Source organism: Phalacrocorax carbo, chromosome 22 (assembly GCF_963921805.1).
Source record: "Phalacrocorax carbo chromosome 22, bPhaCar2.1, whole genome shotgun sequence".
Taxonomy (NCBI): Eukaryota; Metazoa; Chordata; class Aves; order Suliformes; family Phalacrocoracidae; genus Phalacrocorax; species Phalacrocorax carbo.
In genome coordinates, this window is record NC_087534.1 from 2,552,621 (window position 1) to 2,576,628 (window position 24,008).

General features: G+C 43.8%; 1 protein-coding gene across 4 annotated transcripts in view; it reads left to right on the forward strand.

The window, feature by feature from the left end:
• NFYC (nuclear transcription factor Y subunit gamma) overlaps positions 1-24,008 on the forward strand; it is a 36,661-nt gene that overhangs the window by 11,726 nt on the left and 927 nt on the right. For 3 of the 4 annotated variants that reach the window (XM_064471592.1, XM_064471595.1, XM_064471594.1), the window contains exons 2-9: positions 6,896-7,008; positions 10,694-10,765; positions 12,280-12,393; positions 14,724-14,819; positions 18,791-18,964; positions 19,292-19,450; positions 23,037-23,144; positions 23,881-23,940. In XM_064471592.1, coding sequence (XP_064327662.1) covers positions 6,904-7,008; positions 10,694-10,765; positions 12,280-12,393; positions 14,724-14,819; positions 18,791-18,964; positions 19,292-19,450; positions 23,037-23,144; positions 23,881-23,940 — 888 coding nt within the window. In that variant the 5' untranslated portion in view covers positions 6,896-6,903. The remainder of the gene's footprint in view (positions 1-6,895; positions 7,009-10,693; positions 10,766-12,279; positions 12,394-14,723; positions 14,820-18,790; positions 18,965-19,291; positions 19,451-23,036; positions 23,145-23,880; positions 23,941-24,008) is intronic. The other variant, XM_064471593.1, reaches the window with a different exon arrangement.

The window sequence follows — 24,008 nt, forward strand, 5'->3', positions numbered from 1 at the left end:
TCTTCTTAGTGGTTCTTCCATCTGCCACGGTGCTTTGTGCCGCACTGTGGCAACTTCTTATTTTTGTAGACCTCTGTAGCACTATTTCAAACTTGGTTTGTTCAGCTTTTGCCACTGGTGGCAGCTGCTGATTCTTCATCGGGTCAGAAACATGCTGTGGAGACGGACGGGTTTTGTGTACGGTTTGGATGGGGCTTGAACCGGGGTACTTCAATTCATAGCTGTGAAACCTTCTGTGGAGGATGAGCCACCAGTTGTGTGCCCATCTAAGCTTGTGCTCCCGGCGGCCGTGTGGAGACCTTCATGTGCTCTCTTGTTGCTGCGTCAGGAGCCAGGTGAGTTCCCTTGGCAAGGCTGAATAGCTCGTACCCCTGCCCTGACCACAGCTAGAGCTGTGGTGAACAGCAGGTGCAGAAAAGGGGCACAACACAAAGTCCATGGCACTGGTTCGGAAGAAATGTCTGTCTGTTTACAGTGCCAGCTCTACTGCCAACATGACTCAAGTCTCTGAATTGCATTATTGGTTTAAAAACTAAATTGAGCAGGCAAGGCCTGAATATTAAGGTAGAAGAAGAAACCGTTGATCTCAAACACAATTAAGAACTATTTTTATACCACTGCTGCCACCCCCAAAGAAAGTAAAAGTAATTCTTGGCTGCGGTTCTGGCACCTTTGTATTTCCAGCCGTGCTGTGCGCTTGTGCCGCTTGGCCTTCGCCTAGCGAATGTGTAGCTTGGAACTGTACTTGAAAGAAATTTGATGTTACTTCATGAAAGGAGATTCGACTGAAAACATCCATGTTGACTTGAGTAGATCTTGAAGGAGGGAGAATGTACAGTGAATCGAAGCGTGGCGTCTCTGTGGAAGCAATTTGAGACCATTAACATGGCTTGTCAAAGGTTTGCTTTAAAATAAGATAGCGTAGGGCATCGTGTCGTGCGAAACAGGTCTGCAGCACGGAAACAGCCCTTCAGCACGGCCTCAACCATTGCGATTGCTGCTGAGGCTGAAGATTGCAGACATAGTCCGTTTCAAACTCTGAGTATATTCTGCATTTGATATTCTGCCGCTCTCTCGAGACAGTACTGCCAATTGCTCTAATTGACGTAATGAGAGCAGCATCTCGCAAGGGGTGCTGGTACGGGGCTCTCTCTCGTACATCGAAGGCTCCTCCTTTGCTCACATTGAAGAAATGTGTTACAAAATTCATATAACACCATATTTATTCTTCTTGTGGAACTAGTTCTTGGTTGCTAGATTGTTCCTTCTGGTTCTGGCAGGATCAGGTGTCTGGCGCTTATTGCTACACAGAGCTCATTCTTTAGATATGCAAGTGCGGCTCTGCGCATTTTACTTTTAAATCAAAGGACAGGCTCCCAAAACAGAATGCCTCAGTTTTGAGAGTTAGTGCATTGGACTGGAAGCATCACAGGATTAGTATTTACTCTAAATATTTGCTTTTCAGCTCTGTGGATCTATTTTTAATTCTTCAGACTTTCAGAGTTTTTGCTGGGTGCTGTGGCATTGGGTTTTATTCTTTGCTAGTAAAGATGGGTTTGGTTTTGGTTTTTTTTTTTTTAAAAAAAAAAAGAGGAACTGCGTTGCTTGTGTTCTCCTTTTCTGTAACACTACTTCCTAATAATTATCTTGTGAGTTTTGTGGGATAGTGGATGTTGTAAAACCAACAGCATCTTAAGAGGAGGTGGGGGGGGTGGGTCTTCTAAACCCTGTCAATGTGGAGGCGTTAAATCCACGTTTGTACGGTGGTAGGATCTGGTGGGGGGATTTGTTTGGTAGTGGTAGTTTTCAGAAATATTTGTGCGTTATCATTATTTGTAGCTATAATCTGAGGGTGTCGAGGCAAAACGTTTGCCTGAGCTTCTGTCTAATTTCTTTTTAGCCTCCATCTTGGCTGTGATTTAGCTGCCTTTTAAGGTGTTTGGGTGGGATGTGCTCCTGCTGCCATGCAATCAACGCTGTGTAAAACGGGCTCTTTCCCATAACGTAAATCATGGGAATGTGTTGGTACAATATGCTAAGGACCCAATATTTCTGATATCACCTGGGTCTGTAGTACTTGATGATGTTGCCAAGTTTGTTGTGTCCTTCATCGAGAGCCTCAAGGCTTTTCAGTACTTCCCTCTGGCATTTGCTGTTTGCATATCCCCTCAGGTATTTGGATAAATCTCATTTAGATCTGCTCTCCACCCAGCTGATTTTGTTTGGTTGACTTCTTAGTCAAGGCCAGCTTGGAAGTAACTTAAAAATAGGCACGTCAGAAGCTGTGGCATGACCCTCGCTGGCTGAGCAGGTTGTCCTCCAGTTGCCGTTCCCAAGCTCACTTGGCGAGCGGCACCAACGATGCCCGGCAGTGTCCCATGGCTGCGGTGGGCGGCTGCTGCTCTGCTGGGTCTGGTGGGCTGTTCGTGGCCGTTGGTTTTCCAGCCAAAGAACTCCAGGTACCCGCTCCAGGTGGAATTGCAAGATCAGAGATCTTGGGTTTATTTGTGATTATACTGTAGCTTGTGTTTTCTATAGTAGGTTCTTGCTCAAGCGTGCAGGTTGTACGCATCCAGGGTTAGACAGCTTCATTTGACTGTTTCCCCCTTCCCACAGCATTAAAGAAAGAGCACAGACTAGCATCTGTTTTTTTTTTTTAAAAAAAAAAAAAAAGGAAAAAGAAAAAAGCAACAACAACAACAAAAAAATCCAACCGCAGACACTAGAGGTGTCTTTGTGCTCCCTTTGTGCTCCTGTGAAGTGCAGTTCCTCAGTGTTTGTCAGCTGCCACAGGATTTTGTAAGTTTAATGTTTGTAAAAGGTGTTCTGCTCCGGTGAGCAGAAAAGCTCTAATTGCAAAGTGTTGATGTCCTGGATCTCAAGATGTGCTTGCTAATCTGCTCTGTAATCACCTCCAGGCATTTTATGCAGAGGCCTCAGCTTTTTGGCCTTCAGTTTCTTTTAACTTAGTCTGGAGACAAAATGTTTGCCTTGTGGAGCATATTCCAGGAGGAGCCGTGTGGAGTGGATGGGCTGTTGCGAAGCAGGTGTGTCCTGGTCTCTCCTCTTCTTACATCCTTATTTCTTGCTGCGTGTGGTATTTTTGTTGGGTTGGTTGGTTGGTTGCTGGTATCTAATTCAGTAACGTGTCCCTGTTGTGAGTGTGTGTGTTTGTGTGTGTGAACCTCCTCATCTAGATTCTTCTGCAAGAGCATCTCTCAGTAGCATCTCTGCATCACCTGGTGTTTAGGTTGCAGGCTCCTGGGACTCATGCTGGTAGTTTAGCTAACCCTAGGTCAGCGCAACACCTCACCGGTTTGCTTTGATGCAAGATGACGGCTTTTGTGAAGTGTTGTGCAGGGCAGAAGCGTGTCAAGCTTGCAAGCTACTCGCCCAGCTTCTGCACGGAGACGCAGCTGGAATCAGCAGCTCTCTCTGGTTGCGGTTACGCTTTGTGGCAACCAGGTGACACGGGAGATGGACTTTAACTTCTGTTATTCAGCAACAAGCTGGTGTCAGAGTAGCCAGTTTACTCTTAAAACTTCTGAGAGACCCTACCCTGCGTTACGTGAGCGCACTGCAGGGAGCATGGGGATCCTCAGAGCACCTCTCCCCTTCTGCACGGGGTCGTGGAAGAAATCTTTAGAGGAGGAAAGATTATAATGAAGCTCTACAATTTCACTGCAAACTGTGTATTGATAAAGACAAACAGGTTTAGACACTGATACTATGGAATCTGAGGAACTGGCTCCCTGCTAGCTTTGTTGGGCTTATCTTCTGTTGTGTGCTTTGGTATTTTTTTGTTGTTGTTGGCACTAATCCTGATATGAGGCATTCTCAAAAGCAAGAGAACACGGCTTCCCAGCTTACCTAATTGCGCAGTAATGGTTTCATTAGGAAAGTTTGTCTCACGGAGCCAACGCTGTAGGTTGGCGTGGCAGTTTGGGTTTTTTCTCTCTCCCTTACAATCCTCCTCCAATGCTTGCAAGCACCTTCAGCGCCGCATATGTATTTTAGTAGGAAGAAATTGCTGTAGTGATGTTCTGAGCAGTTTTAACCTGCTTAGGCTTTTATTTTGGAGTGTATAGTGATTTCATTCTGCACGTTTTTCAGAAAATCAGCCTCTCGGTGGCTCTACTCTTACTCAGTTTCCTCACAATTAGCCTAAACAGTCACTTAAAGTTCCAGTTGTCCCTTGGGTCGGGCATCGGGCTGTTCATTTTGCATTCTGAAATCAGTCCTATGTTTACCTTGAAGATAGGAATTTTTTTGTAGTCATCAACAGGACTTTTTAAATTCAAGATGGCTGGAGGAAACCAGTTCTACCTCTTCCTGAAATTTGGATGAATACCACAGAGGCAAATACAAGACATTTTGCATGTGGTAGGGGTGAAGCGGTGGTGGTGGAATTTTCTTCCTCTTTGCTTCTTTAGCTTTTTTCTTATTTATCTTTTTTAACCTGTTGTTTCTTAGGGTTATGCAGAGCATTATATTCCAGTAGAGCATTTAAGTGGGTTGAGTGCAAGTAATTTGTATTTTTAAATAAAGCCTTGAAAAGTGATTTGGCTTGTCTTCAAGATTAATTGCATCTCCAGTTGCAGAAAAGACCCTGTTTAGTGTTCGTGTTGAAGTATTGCCAGTACAGAGCAGATCTTAAGGATTAGCTTTTGTTGATGTGCCTAAACTATTTTTTGTCTAGATTTGACAACGCAGATCAAGGACGGGAGAATCAAATGCCAATTTAAGACTCTCATTAGAATATTTATGTCTCTGTATTTTCTTATAAATACTTGAAATATCTCAGTTTGTAGGCGGATAGTATTATAATGCAAATAGTTGTTGGAGGGTCATCAAGTAACTTGTCAGTCGCTTATTTCCGTAGGTTCCTTACCTGGAGTTCCTCCTGTCTTGAACTCTTGCTTTGAGACTGAAAATGTGATCTTCTGACCTCCTCTTTGTCATCCCCTGTCAAAATCCCCTTCGGCTCTTCCCACACCTCCCGTGTCCCCTTCTCAGGCTGATGAAAGAAAAATACAGCTGTTCAGAGTCTGCCTTGGAAAGCGTAGGCTGCAGGAGGTAACGAGCGAACGTTCATCTCTTTGATCTGTTAGTAAGATTTTAACGGATCGTCGTTGCTTTGGAGCGGTAGATTTTGAAAGTACCGGCAACCGGCTGCTGCTTCCCCTCGGTATTTCGGTGCGTTGCATGGTGTTACTGCGCTTCCCTGTAGCTTAAGGAGGGACTGAAATAAACCTTTACGTGGCAGATCAAAAGCGAACGGGGATTGTGCCCGTCTGTTGGAGCTAATTCAACTCTTGTGTCTTTTTCCATTACATGACGATGCACAAATATCTCTGTGTATTTTGAGATTTTTTTCCCTACAGAAAATATAACACCCTTTTTTTCTCTTGCTCTAAGCTGAGAGGCACAGAGACTCTGTTTGTACATGGTGTGTGCGTGTCATTCATGGAAACTTCAAAGCTACTCTGGGTGACCCCGGGAGTGTTTAACGTCAGTAACTCGCTGGCATCCTCCGCTTCGCTCACTTGAGAAGCGAGCAGTGACTCTTCTGGTGTTCACCAAGGTGCTTTCGGCGCATGGGAAGCACTGAGTCCCATCCTGCCGGGTTGTGTCTCGGCAGGTCCTACGTGTGCATGTGCTTTTGGCATGTCTCCCCTCGCCCTCCCAGGGCGCGATCCCTGTTGGGAATCCTGCCGGAGCCACGCATTCCTGTCGCGCGGAGGAAGCCAGCAAGGCTGGTCTTGGTGTTGCGAGGGATTCTCAAGTTATGCATCTGACTTTATTTTAATATTAACTAGAGCTGTCTTTAGAGTTCCTCATCAAAAAGGCAGGGCTTGATCTAGGAAAGTTTATGGGGGGGAAAGAGTTGTGTGAGCTGGAATGTGGGGCGTGCCTGGATAGTGCCGCGCGGGCTGGCACCGTCTCGGTCACCCGAGGATGAGGTTGATCGATGCTGCGTGTCCTGACCTCTTCACCATCCTCACTGCGGTGCAGCAGGGCTATAGGGGAAAGTCTGAACCCAGTTATTGTCCCTTTGTTTTCTCCATATAAGCTCTTGATGACTGTTGGTTCATACTGTAAATAAAGCCATTTGCAAAGATACAAGTCTTACTGAATGCATAGTCAGTGTCCAGTATAAATTTAATAATAGCCAGATTTGCTTAACATCCTGCAGTTGCAGAATACTAAATGACAGGTGTGGGGCTCTTTTAATAATAGTTTCAATTAAAAGATTTGAATTTTAAATCTTACTTTGTGCTTTTGACATTCTGCGTTACACAGACTGTTAAGTTCTCCTGCTGGTTATACCCAAGGAGGAGAGGTGTTTTAAAGAGTGTAAAGCCACAAACCCCGACGCCTTTCAAATAGGCACAGAAACAACTGTTTCATTACACTTTTTAGAAATAATACTGGGCTGACATTGACATTCTGGTTTCAGCTTGGGGGGGGGGGGGTTGCTGCCATAACCGGCACTGTTGTTGGCTGTAACAAGCAAGAGGAAAAAAAATGGTTTTATAATAGGTGTGCATGGGACTGGTCATCGGTTACGTTTTGGAACTCCGTGTGAAAAGGCAGAGCTCTAATAGGGGAATGAGGAGGCTGGTTTTGCTTTCAATTATTTTTTTTAATGTTCTTTTTCAGTCTTTGGAGAAATAAATAAAATGGTAAGAAACAATTCCAGAGGCTGTGAGTCTATCTACATTGTTCCTGTGAGACCCGGACTGGCGTATCTTATTTTGACAGTTCTCCAGAGCCATTAGCCAGGCTGGCCCCTTCCTGTATTCCTGGGACTTTGAGGGAACCTCTGGGAGCCTTTGACTCTGCCTCCCTCCCTCCTTCACTCATTCCTAACGCTTGTTTCTGTTTCTTCCAGCTACCAGAATGTCCACAGATGGTGGCTTCGGCACAGCCAGCAACAGCGATGCCCAGCAAAGCCTCCAGTCTTTCTGGCCGCGGGTCATGGAGGAGATACGCAATCTCACAGTGGTGAGTGTCCTCATCGGTCGTGTTATTTCTGAAGAACTGGCAGTGAAAAGTGCCTGGTAATGTCTGGTAGCAAGATAAACCTCAGCTTGAACACGCTCCTGCTGCTTACGGGATCCAGCCCGGTTGGCTATTTACACACTGCGAGGTGGCCTGAAGAGCTGGTAAATAATCATTCAGCCAGGCTTTTCGCTGTTGGCTACAAGTGCCAGAACTTGAGATATAGATTGAGTGCGGCTGATTCATAGCACAATGAGATGCAACAGTCACGCCTTCAGCTCCTTCTGGATTAAACAAGAGACAAAGTTGATTCCAGGGTCCTTTTAACAGGCTAAACGATGACCATGGCTGCTTTCTAGAGAATTGCAGAGGAATTACCTTCTGTTTGGCGGGGGAAAGGGGGTGATTTCAAAATAGCCACAGGTATAAGTGTAGCTGCCATAAGCTGTTTTAGCTAACGGAAGACTGAAGGATTTGAGAATATATGTCACATTGTACTTCATGGGCTGTTTAACTACTGTTCAACTTCTGTAACATAAAACGCGTGACCAGCACGTGAGGGAGCCCTTACCCGCACCAAAGGACAGACCCCACCAGTACACCCTGGGAGACGTTACTGTTCAAAATGCAGCTCTCAGCCTTTTCCTCCCCCTTCATAAATTCAAACACCTGCCTGTTGGCACACAGTTACAATTTTGTGAATGAAATTTTGGGTTCAGACTTTTGTATAGAACTATTATGGCCTCTTTCAGAACCATCTCCTTTGGTAAGCCTGAAGTTCTGAAAAGCACTTGAATGCCAAGTGCATCATTATCACATGCTTTATTAATTTAAAGACATTTGATTAAAAAAAATCATGCGCAGACTGAGAATAAGAATTGGACTAAGTAGCTTCTATTTTTTTCCGTCCCCAAAAGAGATGTGCCTGAGAACAAGGGCATATAATAAAAATGACTTTTCAAGAGGGATTGATAGATTAGCGTGATACAGTGGTCCTGAAAGCACGCTCCTGTGCTGCTTAATGTAACTGAAAACAAAAGAACTCCAGTCAAAGACGGGCTGTTCAAAGTGAAAACCCCAATCCAGTAGTCTGACGATAAGCTGCTTTTTTTCAGCCTGTGTGCAGATAGTTGATTAAAGAAACAGATGTAGAAATTTGTATGCATAACCAGAATTAATTACTTTCCTCTTTCAGCGCAGTGAATTCTTGTGTTCAAGAGCTGTAGTTTGTCTTCATCTCCACATGAAAGGGGTTTATTCTGCAGCTTAATTTTTAACTGTCGTATGAAGCTATTTATTGCATTGCAAGCTAGTAAGTCATTGAAAATTTAACTGAGGACAGCGAAGGGGAGTTGGAAAGGAAAAGGCATACTTGCAAAACATTCCTATGCACTTGTGCCCTGCGCAATCAAATCCTGAAATTTATCGTGCATCTTACTGAAAGTGCTCCCATGGATGTGGACGTAAGTAAACTTAAAGCTCACCTGCACATACTGCATAGAGGAGGTCAGGGCAGCTGTTTGATGCAAAGCCTGCTTTGGTTGCCTGCTTCTCAGGGCTATCTCTGCCTGGTTTTGTGCGTTTGCCAGGTGCCACCAGTAGCTAAAATTCAAGGGGAAGAACAAGGGAGCTGCTTTAGAGAAACAAAGCAGAGCTGCCTGTTCTCGGCCCCGTACACAGAAAGGACTGCAGCCTAGTCTTGGGGAAATAGGAAACAGGACGAGGCTGGAACTTGCATTTCAGCTCCACAGTGAGTTAGAAGAGGTCTGTGAAAACATTGAGACCTAATTTGGGAAAAAGAAAAGATGAAGAATTGGTGCCTAAAGTTTGTTCTGCTGGGTAGTAGCCAGCAGTGGTCATGCTTCCCTTCGCCATGGTACTTGCGTATTAATTTTGATTTATGTGACATCTGCCTGTCTGCCTTAAAGGAATAACAGAGCTTTAATTTTTTTCTAATTTCTCTCACTGACTCTCTTCTCTAAAGATTTTAATAGCGTGTACCTATGCATGCCTGCTTGCAGTTCTGCTCTTCATAGAAGTTAATATACTTAAGACTGTTAAGAGTTTCACAAATGGGGAATTTTGTCCTCATCCTTCTTTGAGGCTTGCTGAAAGCTCACGAGGCTCTCTAAAAAGGAGCAAGCTTGTTTTTTTCTTTTGAAAAATGTTTTGGTTTTTTTTTTTTTAAAACCTCTGGGATATTTTTCCATGCCCCGGCAGCCCCTTAACTTGTTTATGTGGCGGTTACTGGTTGAAAATGCCACCCTGAGCACACTGCGTGCTCAAGCACAGGTCCCAGCACCGGCTGCCCTCTTCTCCCATCACCCCAAACACCGCGTTTGCCAGCGGGATGCGACAGCCCTCGGCACTCCTTGCAAGGACACCCCCGACCCCCAAATTACTTCTGATTTGCAGCATATTACTAGGAGCACCACATTCACGTTTCCAGAATGAGGGCACAGAATGCTTTGTAAATATATACACTTATAAAATAATGCATATAAATGTACATAAAATGTCTATATATGAATTAAATAACATGCCCCCTGCTGGAGTGCTGGCTGGACCACGCACAACCTCCGTATTTTGCTTCAATAGGAAACAACATTTTCAGCATTTTTTTTCCCCTCTTTTGTTTCACTAACATGTCTTGCAGTGCCTTCTTCCCTAGAGAAATGAGTTTCCTTTTATTTTCTATGACATTTGTGTTAAGAAGGGAAGACTTTTTTTTAGAAGCCCTTTGTGGGTAGGGGTTCTGCATTCCTGATGCACTGGTACGTAGCCTCAACCTTCCTTTTTAAGAGGCTCCTGGTAGAAACACACTGTGGATTTTCTTTTTTTTTGGTTTGTGTTATAATTTTTTATAATTCCTCTTTCTATCTTCAGAGACGGGAGGCCACTGTTTGTAGCGCAGCTCAGCAGTTTCCCTAAGGCCAGGAGCTCTCTGCCGAGAGGGTCTCTCCCAGGGACGCCTTGGTGCCTCCTCTCGTGCAGACAGCGGCTCGGTGGTGTCTCTGCTGCTGCTCACGCTGGGTATGTGCTAACGCTGAGCGGAGCAGGATGAGCCAGTACGACACCGCTCGCTCTCTCCAAAACCATCGCTACACCATTTTGAGTCAGCAATTCTCTTTGCTGGAAAATAGTGAGAAATCCATCTCAAAACAGGAATAGAAGAGATTTTTAATAAGATTCTTGCAAGGTTTTTAACACCAAAATTGGTATTGGGCAACAGGGAAGTACAAATAAAGCAAAGAAGTTTCATCCTGCGGCCCCACGTAGCTCTTGTTTGCCTTCCTTTTCTCTTGTGACTTTTTGTAAATTCCAATGGTTTCTGGGTCCCAAGACACCTAATTGAATTAGTAGCTTCAAATATAAATAGATGCAGAAATGTGTAACATTTGAAACATTCTGTTCTGCAGAACAACTTCAACTTTGAGGTGAAATAGTAGGTACAAGTGTCTGACGGAAGATTTAAGTAGAATTATATCAGTATAAAATACAGAAAAGCAGATAAGCATTCCCGGGCCTGAGGAGAAGCTGCCATACCTCAAAGCAAAAAAGTTATTTTTATAAATCTAATTTTAGCCAGTTTAGTTCTAGACAATACCGACTTGATTTAACATTTCTTATACCTTTGTTTTCAGTTAAGTATCAGTAAAGAGTCTCTCAAATGTGAATCTCTCTGCAGAAAGACTTCAGAGTTCAAGAACTCCCTCTGGCTCGTATTAAGAAGATAATGAAACTAGATGAAGATGTGAAGGTACATCTGTGGGTTCTTTTTTTTTCTTAAGTATTTATGATATTGTAGCTATAATTCCTTGCAATTCATTACTTCTAATCATCATTATTTATTTTTAAAGCACATTTTAATACTTGCCTTGAATGCAATATTAGCTGGCCTGGTATAATTGAACTGACCTGGGAAGGCGAAACCATTTGGGATCTTTGCTGAAGACTTCTGCAGTCTTGCTTTCTCCGCTAAATACCAATCTACTGTATAATTCTGGATGTTTCCTGATTTTTCTAGTGCTTAAAGGTCTCATGTTTCCTCCTTGTCACTCTTGACTCTTCCTTTCACAAAGCTATAGGGTGTTTAGTACAAAGAGTGATATCACTTAAACGTGCCCTACGCTGTTTCAAGTTTTCTGGAGAAAATAAGTAGTCATTTAGGTGGATGATGTGGGTTTGATACCAGTATTTCAGCTGAACGCTTGACGTGTGACTGACTGTAGCATGTGAAATGACTGATGAAAACTTACGGACATAAAAGGAAGGAGAAAGGAGTCACCCGCAGGGTTTGACTCTTGCGCTGCTCCAGTCCTCCATGGTTTTTAAGCTGGAAAACTGTCAGACACTTAACTCCTAAGAGAAAAGAGAATGGTTTGCACTTGCTTCTTGTTTTTCTCAATGTGACACCATCCTTCTGTTAGGACGACCTTTAACATTTAAATGAGATCCTGAAAAAGGTGCGTGTTGGCTCCCTGTACAAGGGAGCTATTCATTCAGCCTGGAAAGGGAATGAACCCAGGTCCCGGTTCAGTGTCTGAACCAGCTGAGTGCCAGATTTTTGATGATGAAGGGGAAGAGGAGATTTTAGGAAAGGGCAGGGGGGGAAGTCTCTGGCCTGCCTGGAACATTATTTAACAAGAAGACTATACTAGGGAGTAAGCATTAATGCCAAGCCAGCTAATAATGAAACTGGTTAATTTGAGTAAAACTTAAGCTAGATATTTTTTAAGGAAAAGGAATTTGGTGAGACGGTGTCTTTACTCAGGCCTCCAAACCTCCTTTGCAATTTCAGCATTCATTTCAAATGATATAAATGTTACAACTATAAAGTAAGGGCTGGGTTTTAAAATGACCCCCCAACCTGTCCTTTTTGGTTTCCAAATGGTTTATGCACATGCCAGGGCACTGCCAGGAGAAGCTGCCGGTTGAGACCTGCTAGGTCGATGTGCACTGATGCCATTTGCTGGCCTACCATAATCCAGCACGATAGGGAGCTGACTTCTGACTAGTCATAGAGGAATCAGGCTTTTGAGACAAATTTTACATGCTAAATACTCTTAACACTGCGTTTAACTTGAGGCTGATTTGCTCTTCAGACTGTCAGACCCATAGATACTCTAATATGGAAATTCCCCCAACTTCACTGTTAAACAATGCAACCATTCAGGTTCCACTAACGTGACAGAGTTACTCTGACTGCCACTTTGCAGTACTAGAATGCTAATGGTAAACTTTGCAATTAAATTCACAATTTTGGTGTTTTAGATGATCAGTGCGGAAGCTCCCGTGTTGTTCGCCAAGGCAGCTCAGATATTCATAACAGAATTGACTTTGCGAGCGTGGATACACACAGAAGATAACAAGCGCAGGACTCTGCAGGTAACGGAGCTGCTCCTACCTCACCTTCAGCTGCTTCTTAAACTGTTTCCAACTCTTTGTTTCCATAATATGAGGCATGTTTTGTAGACAGTAACTTGAGTACCTGTGTTTATTGCTACAAACCTGTGTACAAAGCACAGCATGCAGTGTAACTGTGTGACCGAAACCCTTTTTTCTTAATGTTTTTAAAAGCAAAATGACAACAACAAAAACCAAAGCAGCAGCTGTCAGCTAATTGTGACCTGCTGTAACGACTTGGGGTAGCTGTAGCTGTTGAACTTCTGGCTGATTTCTTTTTCAGTAGTAGTTCTAACGTAAGCTTTGTAGACATTTGTGTTGATAAATGTGTAGAGATTAAAACAAAAATGCCCTCCTCCAGAACAGATTACTGTTTCTTCTGGATTGAGAGGCCCTCAATAATATTAATTTTTTAGTGGTTCAAGAGTAAATTGCAACTCTTAAGGATCTTTTTGAGGGGAGGAAAAAAAAAACAACTGGCATTCACTTTTAGTCTTACATCTTGACCGGAGCTGCTTGAAACTGTAACGACCATCAGTTCAGCCCCTCAGCTCAGAGATGGGGGGTTGTGATACTGAGGACCACGTCAGCCCTACCGTACCCTGGCGCAGAGATTGCTGTAGCAGCAAGGAGACGTGTCTGTTTTCAGTCCAAAGCTGTCCTGTTGAATGGGTATCCAGCCACTCAGTCACCACTGAATTGGGTTAATGCTACATGCTTAACCCAGCTTTTAATGCAGTTTCTGTGGGAAGGATGTGTTTGATATACATTCCATGAACAAGATGCTTCCTAAGTACAAGTGCTGACTGGGGCGTGTCCTCTTAACAGTTTTCAAGCTTGGATGGATCCATTTATTTCAGAATCGTACTTAAATCCTGATCCTAATGTATAAGACCTTGAATCGACTCAGGTTTTATTTCTGACTGCCTTGCCTTCCACAGCAGCTGCCACCCTGGAACAGCTGCTCTCCGCATGGGCAGTGCAGCTGGAGAAGTGCGGTCTCTGCTTATCAAGTATTTGGGAAGAAAATTTGGAGTGGAGAGGTCTGAGTTATGGAAGGCTATTCCTGAGGAAATTGGATTGAACCCAGTCCTCAGCATGGAGAATGAAATATGTGATACATCTGTTCAGTAGAAGTTTTCTTCCTGGTGGAGATAATACACGCTGCCTGCAGAACAAAAGAAATGTCTCTTGCACTTCCTACGTGATCGTTGTTCGGCAATTAAATGCCAAAACAGTATAAGGTTTAGAAATGCCAACTAGCCTGAAATGAGAGGATTGATAGTCTTCTAAATTTCACCTGCTCATTAGGCAGTGTGGGCATCTTTGTCTCAAATCGTGGTCATATATATGCTTTACAAATTTAACTTCAGCTAATGAGAATGAGACTTGTAATAGCTTTTTAAGCTGGCTTGCAAGAACTTCAAAATGACAGAGTAAACTTTTTTTTTGTCTTTTTTTTTTGCCTTTAAAGAAATTCAGCTCCTTTTATCTTTGGGGGTTGTTGCAAATACATTGAAGTGCTGACTTACTGCTGGGTAACTGACCTAATGCTATTCTTTGGATTTCTTTTTCAGGCAAGGTATAAAAGTAAAGTTATAAGCCATTTTGAGAAGATACTTACCTTGCCAGTTTTTCATAGAAGCTCGTTGGCTCTTGCACATCCTTTTTCTGATACATGTTTGGCCAGTTTGCTGAGTATATGTTTTAATCTTCACACTTTCTTTTAACCATTTTGCCCTTCCACATGCTGCAGCTTGTTCTTTCAACATCTCCTGGGATTCCCCTGCCCTGAATAAGATCCTGTGATACTTTCTCTTTTTTTTTAATCCCATCCCCAGCTCCTAGATTCTGCATATGTTGCTATGAATACATGGAGCAGGCATCCTGGTCTTTCTGCAAAGCTTCTTTTCAGATATCTTTGGGATTTAAAAATTATTTTTTAGAAGAATTCCCGTTTTTTTTTTTTAATGTGCTAAAAAGGTTATGGTGGTTACCGTGAGCCCTCTGTAATGAATGACAGTGGTACCATTGCGGAGAGCCTGATTAGGCCGGGTGGGTGAGTAGATGACTGTAAAAGCCTGAGTTTGATAAGCATGTTCTTATCACACGTCCTGGAGGCAAAACTCAGCACGAGACAGGGGTGTTGGTGCTGAAACAGGAGTTCTCGCCCCCTGGCTTGGGATCTTGACCACTTGGCATCTGGAGAAGACATCCTCATTTGACTCAGTTAAAAAGCTCTAGTTTTATTTATCCAGTGACAAAACAGGCTTATAAAGCTGAAGAATGGTTTTCTCTTTTTGTTCTCATAGAGGAATGACATTGCCATGGCAATTACCAAGTTTGATCAATTTGACTTTCTTATCGACATTGTTCCAAGAGATGAACTGAAGCCTCCAAAGCGGCAGGTGAGACATAAAAGTAGTTGCCTTTATTGTCTGTCCTTTCCTTGGTGTGATTTCAGTCTCTAATTGACAGAGTTGACAAAACAATGCAGAATCAGATTTAAACATGAGGTTTCTGCGTGTCTCTATTGCATGTTTATTTACAGTAGTTTTCAGGTTCTTAAATATTTTATGCAAATTGAGCTTGAGTGGAGATCTACCAAAGTCTCACTCGGGGGTTTACTTCAGTGACAAAAACACTACTAAATAGCTCTGATACAAAGTGTTGCCGATGTTAAACATTTAATTTAAAAAAATGTGCTGAGTCTGCATCCTTTGATTTGCAAAGGGAGAAGCGGACTTCTTTGCTTAGAAGTGCCACCTCCTGCATCCTTTGGGGCAGTCATTGCTACTGTAAACATCCTTGACTGGAAGCTGTAAGGTGTTGGAAGGAGCTTTCAGTCGGATGTTTACAGCAGCAGGCTGCTGCGGTCCTCTGAGGGCAAGGTCTTTGAAACTTAACAGGCTTGTGTTTTACAAAGCACTTGGTTCCCTCCATGTTTGAGACGGTGCTGAACGTGCAGTGGGGTGGGGTTGAAGCTGAGTCTTGCTGCTTCAAATGCACAAAGAAACCGATCCAGCTCCTAATCCTGGTAGAGTAATTTATCTCCTTCACCTGAAAGTTTGGTCTTTTGCTGCTAAATTTACCAGTTCAGTAATTGCTCATCTCTTTTTTGTTGCAAGTTGCCTCGTAGATAAAACGCTGGGCTACCATCAGTACACCTCGTGTAGGGAACAGCTCTGTTTGGGTAGTGCTGTGCCTTGTTCAGCCACTCCTGGAATCATTGCCCAGGTCTCAACTGGAGCAATTTCTTCTCTGAACAGTAACTTTCAGTAGTTGGTAACAATTCCTTCAGCCGGTTTTCTGATACTTTTGAAGGTTCGCAGTGTGTTAGTTAGCCTGTGAAAAAATCCAAGGTGGTCGTTAAAGTAGCTCTCTAGTGAGTGCCACTGGCATACTTTAAAACATCTTTCTGGCAAGTGTTTTACTCGAAAGTTTTTCTTTTATGTGTTTGGGGGGGGTGGGGGTGTTTGTATTCCACTATGAATCTGGATAACATGCAAAAAGATACCTGCTTTGAGTGTAGAGACCAGCGGTTCCATGTGGACCTGAATTTTGGAGGTTGCTTTTTTACTTTTTGTCTTGGTCCTCGTGGTGTTTCTGAAGTGATGGCCAAAGGGAGAAAAGACACGCTTCATCCTTTCTGATGATGTCCTGAGTCAACCTTAACCTTGCATTCTGATTTTCAGAAGCAGCATGACTTTCTAGTAAATGAAGAAAATACCTTTCCTGCCACAACATACGCAGGAGAGTCCATCCTACTGCTGCAGTCAGCTGTGGTTAAAATTAGCAGCATCCCACGGCTCCATTGCAGGTGTGCTGGGAACTCTGTGCGCATGGCGAGCGTCACATGTGGGAGCGTGGCACAGCCTCTTCCATTCCTTCACTGAGTTCCCAGCTTTATCGCAGCAGCAGTGCAGCAGAGGTGATTTATCCAAAGATCATTAGTTCAGTGTTAAATAAAAAGGCGAAGCAGCAGCCTGCACAGCTGCTCTCGATGCTTTGCTTGACTAGGGGAAAGAAAACCCACGTTTCAGTTTGTTCAGCCTGGTAAGCTGAAACGAGTTGGCCGCAGCCTGAAGTAACACAGGTTCATTCTGGCATTGCAAATTCAGTTCTCTGTTAGGTGCCTCGTGCAGTTACTCCTCTTTGTAGTGCTATTTTTAGACATACTCCATGTTTGGGAGGGAGAATATCGCCCATGTCTTTTCCTTGCTGGAGCCTTTTGATTCACATCAGAATGTTCTGATTACAGAACCCTCAAGTTCTATAATCAAATGAATGCCTGAAGTATTTTAGCAGCGTGTCAGATGCATGTAGGTTGCTAGGTTAGTGTGTCTGGATGATACATCACACCAGAGCTGTGTCTTTTGGATTGCACAGCATCAGCAGTGAAACCACGTCGATGTTTGGTTTGAAATAGGCTTTAGAGATCTGTCTCTCGCTGATATATCCACTGCCTGAGCCCTGCTGAATCACTGGAAATACTTCTTATGGCACGAGAAATTTAATGGAGAAATAGCTGCCTGATAAGAGCGTAGGTTAGGACTTTGCAGTGGAAAATACTCCTTTGATTCAACAGTGTTGAAAAGTGGCTGCCTGTAGGCTGACAGGCTGCACCTTTTGGCTGGGGATACAATCTGTATTTCATCTCTACTGTGGAAAAGACTGTTTGACAAGTTGGTGTTGGTTACATGGAAGAGCTGGGAATGAAACCACGACTGTTACGTTGCTCTAGTAACTAAAGCTATGGATTGAAAATAAAAGATGGCAAACAATGTGATAAAACGTAGTTCAAGCAGATTTGGATTTAAAGCCATTTTTGCCCATAGCAAATGCAACTTAACCTGGAGTAGATACTTACTGAAGTACTTAGTTGCCCTAATTCTGCTCAGAATTGGGGATCAGAGTGCTCTAGAAATAACGTATCTAAGGACTGGCCTCTACAGAAACAGCCACAGCTCTTCTATGCATGCAGTTTTATGGCTAACTGAAGACATGTCCTGTTGAACATGTATTTTAAATTCATTATTAATCCCCCCCCAAAGCATCTGATGAAGTAAGTAGGAATAATCAGCGAACTACCGTGTGTAGGAAGTATTTGATTGCAGTGGTTTGCAGTACTGTGGGATAGTGCTAACGTTTGCTCCGAGAGCCAGGCTTAGAAGTTGCTTCTTGATTACAGGCAACTGTGAACAGCTTAATCTTTGGGGGGTAGTTGTCTGGTAGGTTATGTAGAAACCTCACAGTAGTAAATCTTTTCTTTAGTTGCTGTCCCTCTGAGAGGCTAGCATCTGAGCGAAAGGGCTCTCTTCAGATGGGCCTGATGCCCGTCTAGGCAGCGTACATTGATCTTCTTTAATGTGAATTTTTCTTCTCCTGTTCAGTTGGATGCACTGAAGGTGATCCATGGGCAAGCCTCATTTAATGCAGGGGAGTCAAGCAGACTTGTGTATGTGGGAATCTACCATGTTGTAGCACGTGTAAACATCCTACACTCTCAGCTGTGAACTCGAGGTGGCTGGGAGAGGATTGTTTACGCCTTCTGCCATGGAGTGAACATCTGGTGAGCTGCATCTTCTGTAAGGTGAAGATCCAACTGCCCCTCTGGGGAGCTTAAGAATTTTGATTCTGGACTGTTAACGGCTTGCCACTTAACATAATCTCTGAAAATCTACTTCTGTGCCTAAAATATCATTAATCATAAGGGACTTTTCTCTCCTGAAGACACGCTTAGATAAAACAAAACAGCAGTATTACAGCCTGTGCTTCTGACAGTGATCTAGAGCAGAGCCTTTTGTTTCTTCACGCTGTTGAGGTATTCCTGCTACCAGCAGAATCAGGCTGTTAAGCCACGGTACAAGATGAAATTGTTAATTCTGGAAGAGCTGGATTTAAATAAATAAATAAAGGCGCGCAGTATACATCAAGTCCGTGACTTTCATTCCCAGGACTTTAATATCGGAGCTAGGCTGAGATTCGTGTTGGATACGTAGGCTAAGAGGGTTTTGTTGACAGATGAGGCTTTGCAAGTCTTCCTGGTGCATTTGCAATTCATTCCATATTAAGATAACAGGCGATGATGGAATTCACTGATGAGGACTTGCGTGGTTTTCAACTATGGTAATTTTATTCCTTTGCGTCTCATAACGAAATTGGTGACTGCTTTATTTTACGTAAGGTACTGGAAATGTTTTTGATTTCCACATAGCTGAATAAATGAGGAAACCCGTTCTGATTTATCACTTCAGATTTAGGTATTAAAGACAGTTTCCCATGGAGCATTCTTATGGAGGGGATGTTTCAGCTGTGGTGGGTGTTTGGATGTTGGTCTCTTCCCTCCCTGTTTACCTGTCTTTCACCTGTGCTGCAGGAAGAGGTGCGTCAGGCTGTGACCCCAGCTGAGCCTGTACAGTATTATTTCACACTTGCTCAGCAGCCTGCTGCAGTGCAGGTCCAGGGGCAGCAGCAAGGACAACAGACCACCACGTCTACAACTACGATCCAGCCAGGACAGATCATCATCGCCCAGCCTCAGCAAGGGCAGGTGAGCGGCGAGCAGCGTTCGGGGCTTTGCGGTTCGGTGGAGCCAGTGAAACCCTCAACCTGCCTCTGCGTAACGTATTGCAGTAACCTGTTCCCACTGCTCAGAACAGTCAATAACAATACAGAAATGTGTTTTCCGGTCATGACCAGGTGTTCAGATACCTTAGTAGCAAGGGTCATCTAGGTCCTGGGTTCCCTCTGTGATGATTGAAGCATCAATAAGCAGCAGTGGGTCTAGGACGCAGTCTGTCATTACAGTCTTTGTATCTTGTGGCTGTTTCACTGGTGTTCAGCCCTTGCTCGGTCCTTGTCCCTGTTTTGAATGCAGAGCACCCCCGTGACGATGCAGGTTGGAGAAGGCCAGCAGGTACAGATAGTGCAGGCCCAGCCGCAAGGACAGACCCAGCAGGCTCAGAGTGGAACTGGGCAGACCATGCAAGTGATGCAGCAGATCATCACCAATACAGGAGAAATCCAGCAAATACCGGTAAGACTTTACCAGTAGAAACGTGTAACGGTGCTGTGAGCAAACTGTCCGCTGGTGTTCTGGCATGAGACTGTATATGTATGCTTTTTTAACTGTAAGAGGAAGTTTGGATTGAGTGGTGTGTTTCCTGCACTTAGAGAGCAAAACTAACCAGCTGTGACATGAAGGAGGAAATAAATCTAACCCATCTAGCGTAGACTCATTGCCCACCCCCAGCACTTTCCCCTGAATTGAAATAGTTATGATTAGGAAGCAATAAATAAAATATTTCCTGGATAAACCTTAGTTCTTCGCTACAGCGTGGTTTCAGTAAAGGATAGTGAGCTTCTTTTGCCTTTACTTGGTTCTGTCTCAGCAACCTGAAGTCATGACCGGGCAGACTTGAGCGGGAAAGGTGCCGCCTGTGAGTTGATTAATCAACTTTTATGTTCTAAGAAATATTTCTACAAAACACTTTGCAGAATCAGAAAAAAAATCTCCTCACTTTCACACCAGTATAGACCTGCCGTGCCCTGAAGAATGGGATTTTGAGTACCCAGCATCAGCATTGCTATTCTGGCACGTGTCCTAGGTAAACATGGGTGTCAATAAAATGTCACCTTTCCCCCCTTCTCTGTATGATTATAACAGAGCTGGGTCTTCTGGTTCCCATCTGGAAAATTTCACACCTCTTCAAGAAGAAAAAAAAAATAAAAAAAAAATCTGTCCAGTTCTGTGTACTTAACCGGCAGCCCAAAGGTCAGACCAAGTGACCAAGACAAGCATTTCACTTTGTCTTTGATTTCTGTTATAAAAAGTGTACCCACAGCTGTGGCCAGACTGATCTTTCACACAAGTTTTGCTTTTCAAGATTGGCTAAGCTTCCCTCTGTATGTCTGGCAAATATTCGTGCTTTGACCTAGAATCTTGAAAAAGGTTTAGATTGTGGGTGTTGCCAGATTTTTTTCCAACTTGCTTCCAAATTCTTTTCACCTCTTAAGTCTTCAGCTGATTCCTACCGCTTGGCTTAAGGTGTTGGTCAGAAAGGAAGCGAATTGCTTGCCAAACACGGTGGTTTACTACAAGCAACCTCTTTTCTTCTCTGCATTCCCCACTACCTTTCTTTTACATTCTTTCTTTTATTTTTATTTTTTCCCCTTCCTTTCCATATAAAAGTCTCTCCAAGATACTTGTTCTCCAAAGCATTTTGGAAGGAGATCTCCACTTCTCGCCTCAGTGAGTCCGTTACAACAGTACTGAATGTTGCACCATTCTCCTTTGCTTCAGCAATAAAAGAACAGTTCAGACTCATTTTCAGATTGTCTCCAGTGAATGCTGTAATCCCCTACAAGAAGGGGGCTCGGAGATGTGCTGGGAGAAGGAATTCTTTATAAAGTAGCTGTGAGGGGCCATAACCTTCTGCAGAACGTACTGTTCTCCACATAGGCGGATCCTGTTGGAAGGGGTCCCGCGTTTTAGGAGTGTTGAGGCTGGAGGCATTTTAATTAGTGTCTGGTTTTGGCCAAGCGTATGCTTCTACCTTCCTCTTGCCGGGGAGCACCTCAGAACGGGTATCTGTGACAGGTCCTCAGACACTTCTTATGCTGCAGAGGTAAGACAGAAGCTGCCAAGTGCCAGAGCGTGGTATCTTCTGTCTTTGGGAGCACTTGGGTCTCTGACAGTTTTAAGACTGCAAAACAGAGCAACTTAGGAACAGTGGCTTTGATGAAGTAGTCACAGTTTGTGCCTCTGTATTTAGCAGAGGTACTGTTTTGACTGTAATTAAGAGGATTCTCCTTGATCACGGTGTGTTGAAGAACCACAGTTTGTGCTAAAGGAAGCATCTTTCCCCTTGCTCGCTTCCAGCAAGTGGAGTAAAGTAGAACATGGAGCCACGCACTCACTGCAAGAGCTGTTTAGTGCCCTAACCTGGAAAGGGCTTTTTGTTTGCTTCCACAGAGCTACAGTCCTTGGTCTCTTCGGTGCTGCTGTCTGTTCTGCTCTCTCTGCTGTGCTTTTGTTTTCCCTTGAATTTCCTTTCTCTGTTGGTATAGTTAGCGCTGTCTTCTGATAGCGCCTTTTCACTCTGGTATCTGTTAGGGTTCAGCAAAGAATCTTTCGTAACACAAATAGGACAGTTCAAAACACTCTCATAAAACTGGAAGTGCTTCTGGCGATCGCAGGAGTGTTGAGAGAATCTTATTAATGTTCTCTGCTGGTTTTCCATGTGCTCCTGATACTGCGCACTCTCCTCTTCTGCCATTTACTGCTTACTCTAGAGCTGCCCGTGGAAAGGTGACTTCTATCTTTTATAAACTGAGAAAAACTGGAGGGAAGTGTATACACCAATTTAATGGTAATCACTTGTTTGTCCACATTAATCTTGTGTTAAATTTAATCTGTGCCTTAGCTAGACCTCATTAGGCAGGTTCCTTGGTGCTTACTCTCATTTCTGGAAGAATGCTCTTTCTAAATTGCTTTCACCCATTCAGTTAGTAATGTAGTTAAAATCTAAGCAGGAAGCCCCCAGCATGGAAAACATGATCTGCTGGCAGATCTCAGTGCAGAAACAAATTCTTTATTGAAATGTTTATGCTCATGTGGAGTTTATTTGCTCTTGAAATAATATTGGAGCTTTTAGACACAGCTGGTGAAGTCAGCGGCGTTTGTGTAAATGCCAAGACCGTGTTCTAGGCACTTGAGCCTCTGTCAGTGAGCAGTTTTTAAAGTATTTTGTGTCCTCCTTTCCCCTCTTTAATAAGAAGAAAACTCAAAACATTTTTTTACGTATAATTAGCCGTAGGACTGTGAATCTAAATGTTCCAAAGTTAAATAACACAAAATGAAAAATTCAACAGTAGCATGGATCATACTGTGACCTTTTTATTGCTTCTCAGATGTGTATCAGTTGTTTATATCACAGGTTACGATGATGACGTTGTCTTCGTATCCCGCACCCCCAGGCACCTAACCTGCAACATCAGGGTTGTAGGAAATAAATTTGCATTTGAATGTTATACGCTGAGTATTGACAGGGAAGGTGTTGGCCTTTGCCAGGTGGGGGTTGACATATATCGGCAGAGAGTTGCATTAAAACCTTCCAAACGTTACCTCTCAATATTCCTGGGTGTTGTCATCTCTGCCGTCTTCATGTGAAAAATTTCCCATATATTCCTGTATTATTTTTTGGCAGGGTACGGTAGGAGCGTCATTATGTGCAGCTAGCTCATAAGAATTGTCTTTCATGTGAAATGATACATCAAAGTAGCAACTCGATTCTCCTAACCAAAAAGGAAAATAAGTGTTCCCAAAGCTTAGCGATTAATATGCTTAAGCTACTAACTGACCGCCCCCGTTCTGGAGAAAGAAGTAATGTTGAGCTTCCTCGGGGTTCTACTTCAGGAACCTGCAGGAGTTCTGTGGACTTGGTTCTTGCTTTGGCAGGGTCTGTGATAGTTACTCATCTCAACCGGTAATCAGCTGAAGCTTCCCGGTGTCATCTATTATTCTGGCTTCTGTTGTGGAAACAAGAAGGCAAGTTTGTGTGTTTCAGGTTACACAGTTACCTGTTTAATTTTCTTTCCCTGCCCCCTCCGCTTGTCTCCAGGTTCAGTTGAATGCTGGCCAGCTGCAGTATATCCGCTTAGCCCAACCTGTGTCAGGCACCCAGGTAGTCCAGGGGCAGATCCAGACGCTTGCAACCAATGCACAGCAGGTACGCACTATAACAGCAGGGCTGACATTAACTGGTAAAGTGTTGTTCCCTAGCTCCTGAAACTGCAAATTCCAGTCGAGTTTACCAACTCTTGTGCTAGGATTCCTGCGTTTCTTTTCTTCCTGTTACTTTCATCAGAATGATAAAGCAAGGAGCATAGCGGAAGCCTCCTTTACCTATACGTGAAAGGTGCATGCATATATGTATGTGTGTGTGTGTCTTGCTGTATAAAGCTCATGCTGCTTCTGAGCTGACTGCAGGTAAAACTTCATCAACCTTCTCTTTACTTCTGCTCCTTCTGGCTGGGTGAGGGAGGAGCAGCCGTGCAACCTCTCAGGAAGGCTGTTGCAGAGGTGAAACGTCAAGACCGGCGTTGCTGCCAGCAGGTTGCCGCGTGTTCTTGTTGAGACTGGTCGCTAAGGGATTGTTCTCTGCCTTCAGAGGAGAGGAAGGCCGCTGCTTTTCTGTGATCCTGGAGGCCGCATTCTTCTCATGAAAGTCAGGGAGGACATGCTTGTTTGGTTTGGAACACCTGAATCCCATGTCCTTTGTTCTTGACTTGCGGTTAGCACCAGCATGACTGTGGGCCGGCGGCATGAGCCGTGTCTTGCCACATGGTGGGGTAAGGAAGTTTGGAGGAGTCTAAAAGCTCTTGAAAGGCAGCAGCAGAATGTTTAGTGGGATCTGGACCCCTTCCGAAGTGCTGTCAGTGATCATCCTTCTCTTATCCTTGTAGATAACGCAGACAGAAGTCCAGCAAGGGCAGCAGCAGTTCAGCCAGTTCACAGACGGACAGGTAAGAACTTGGACTTTGTTGATCCTACATCCCTTTGAAGTCCAGGGCTAGAAAGACCGTCTTAAAGT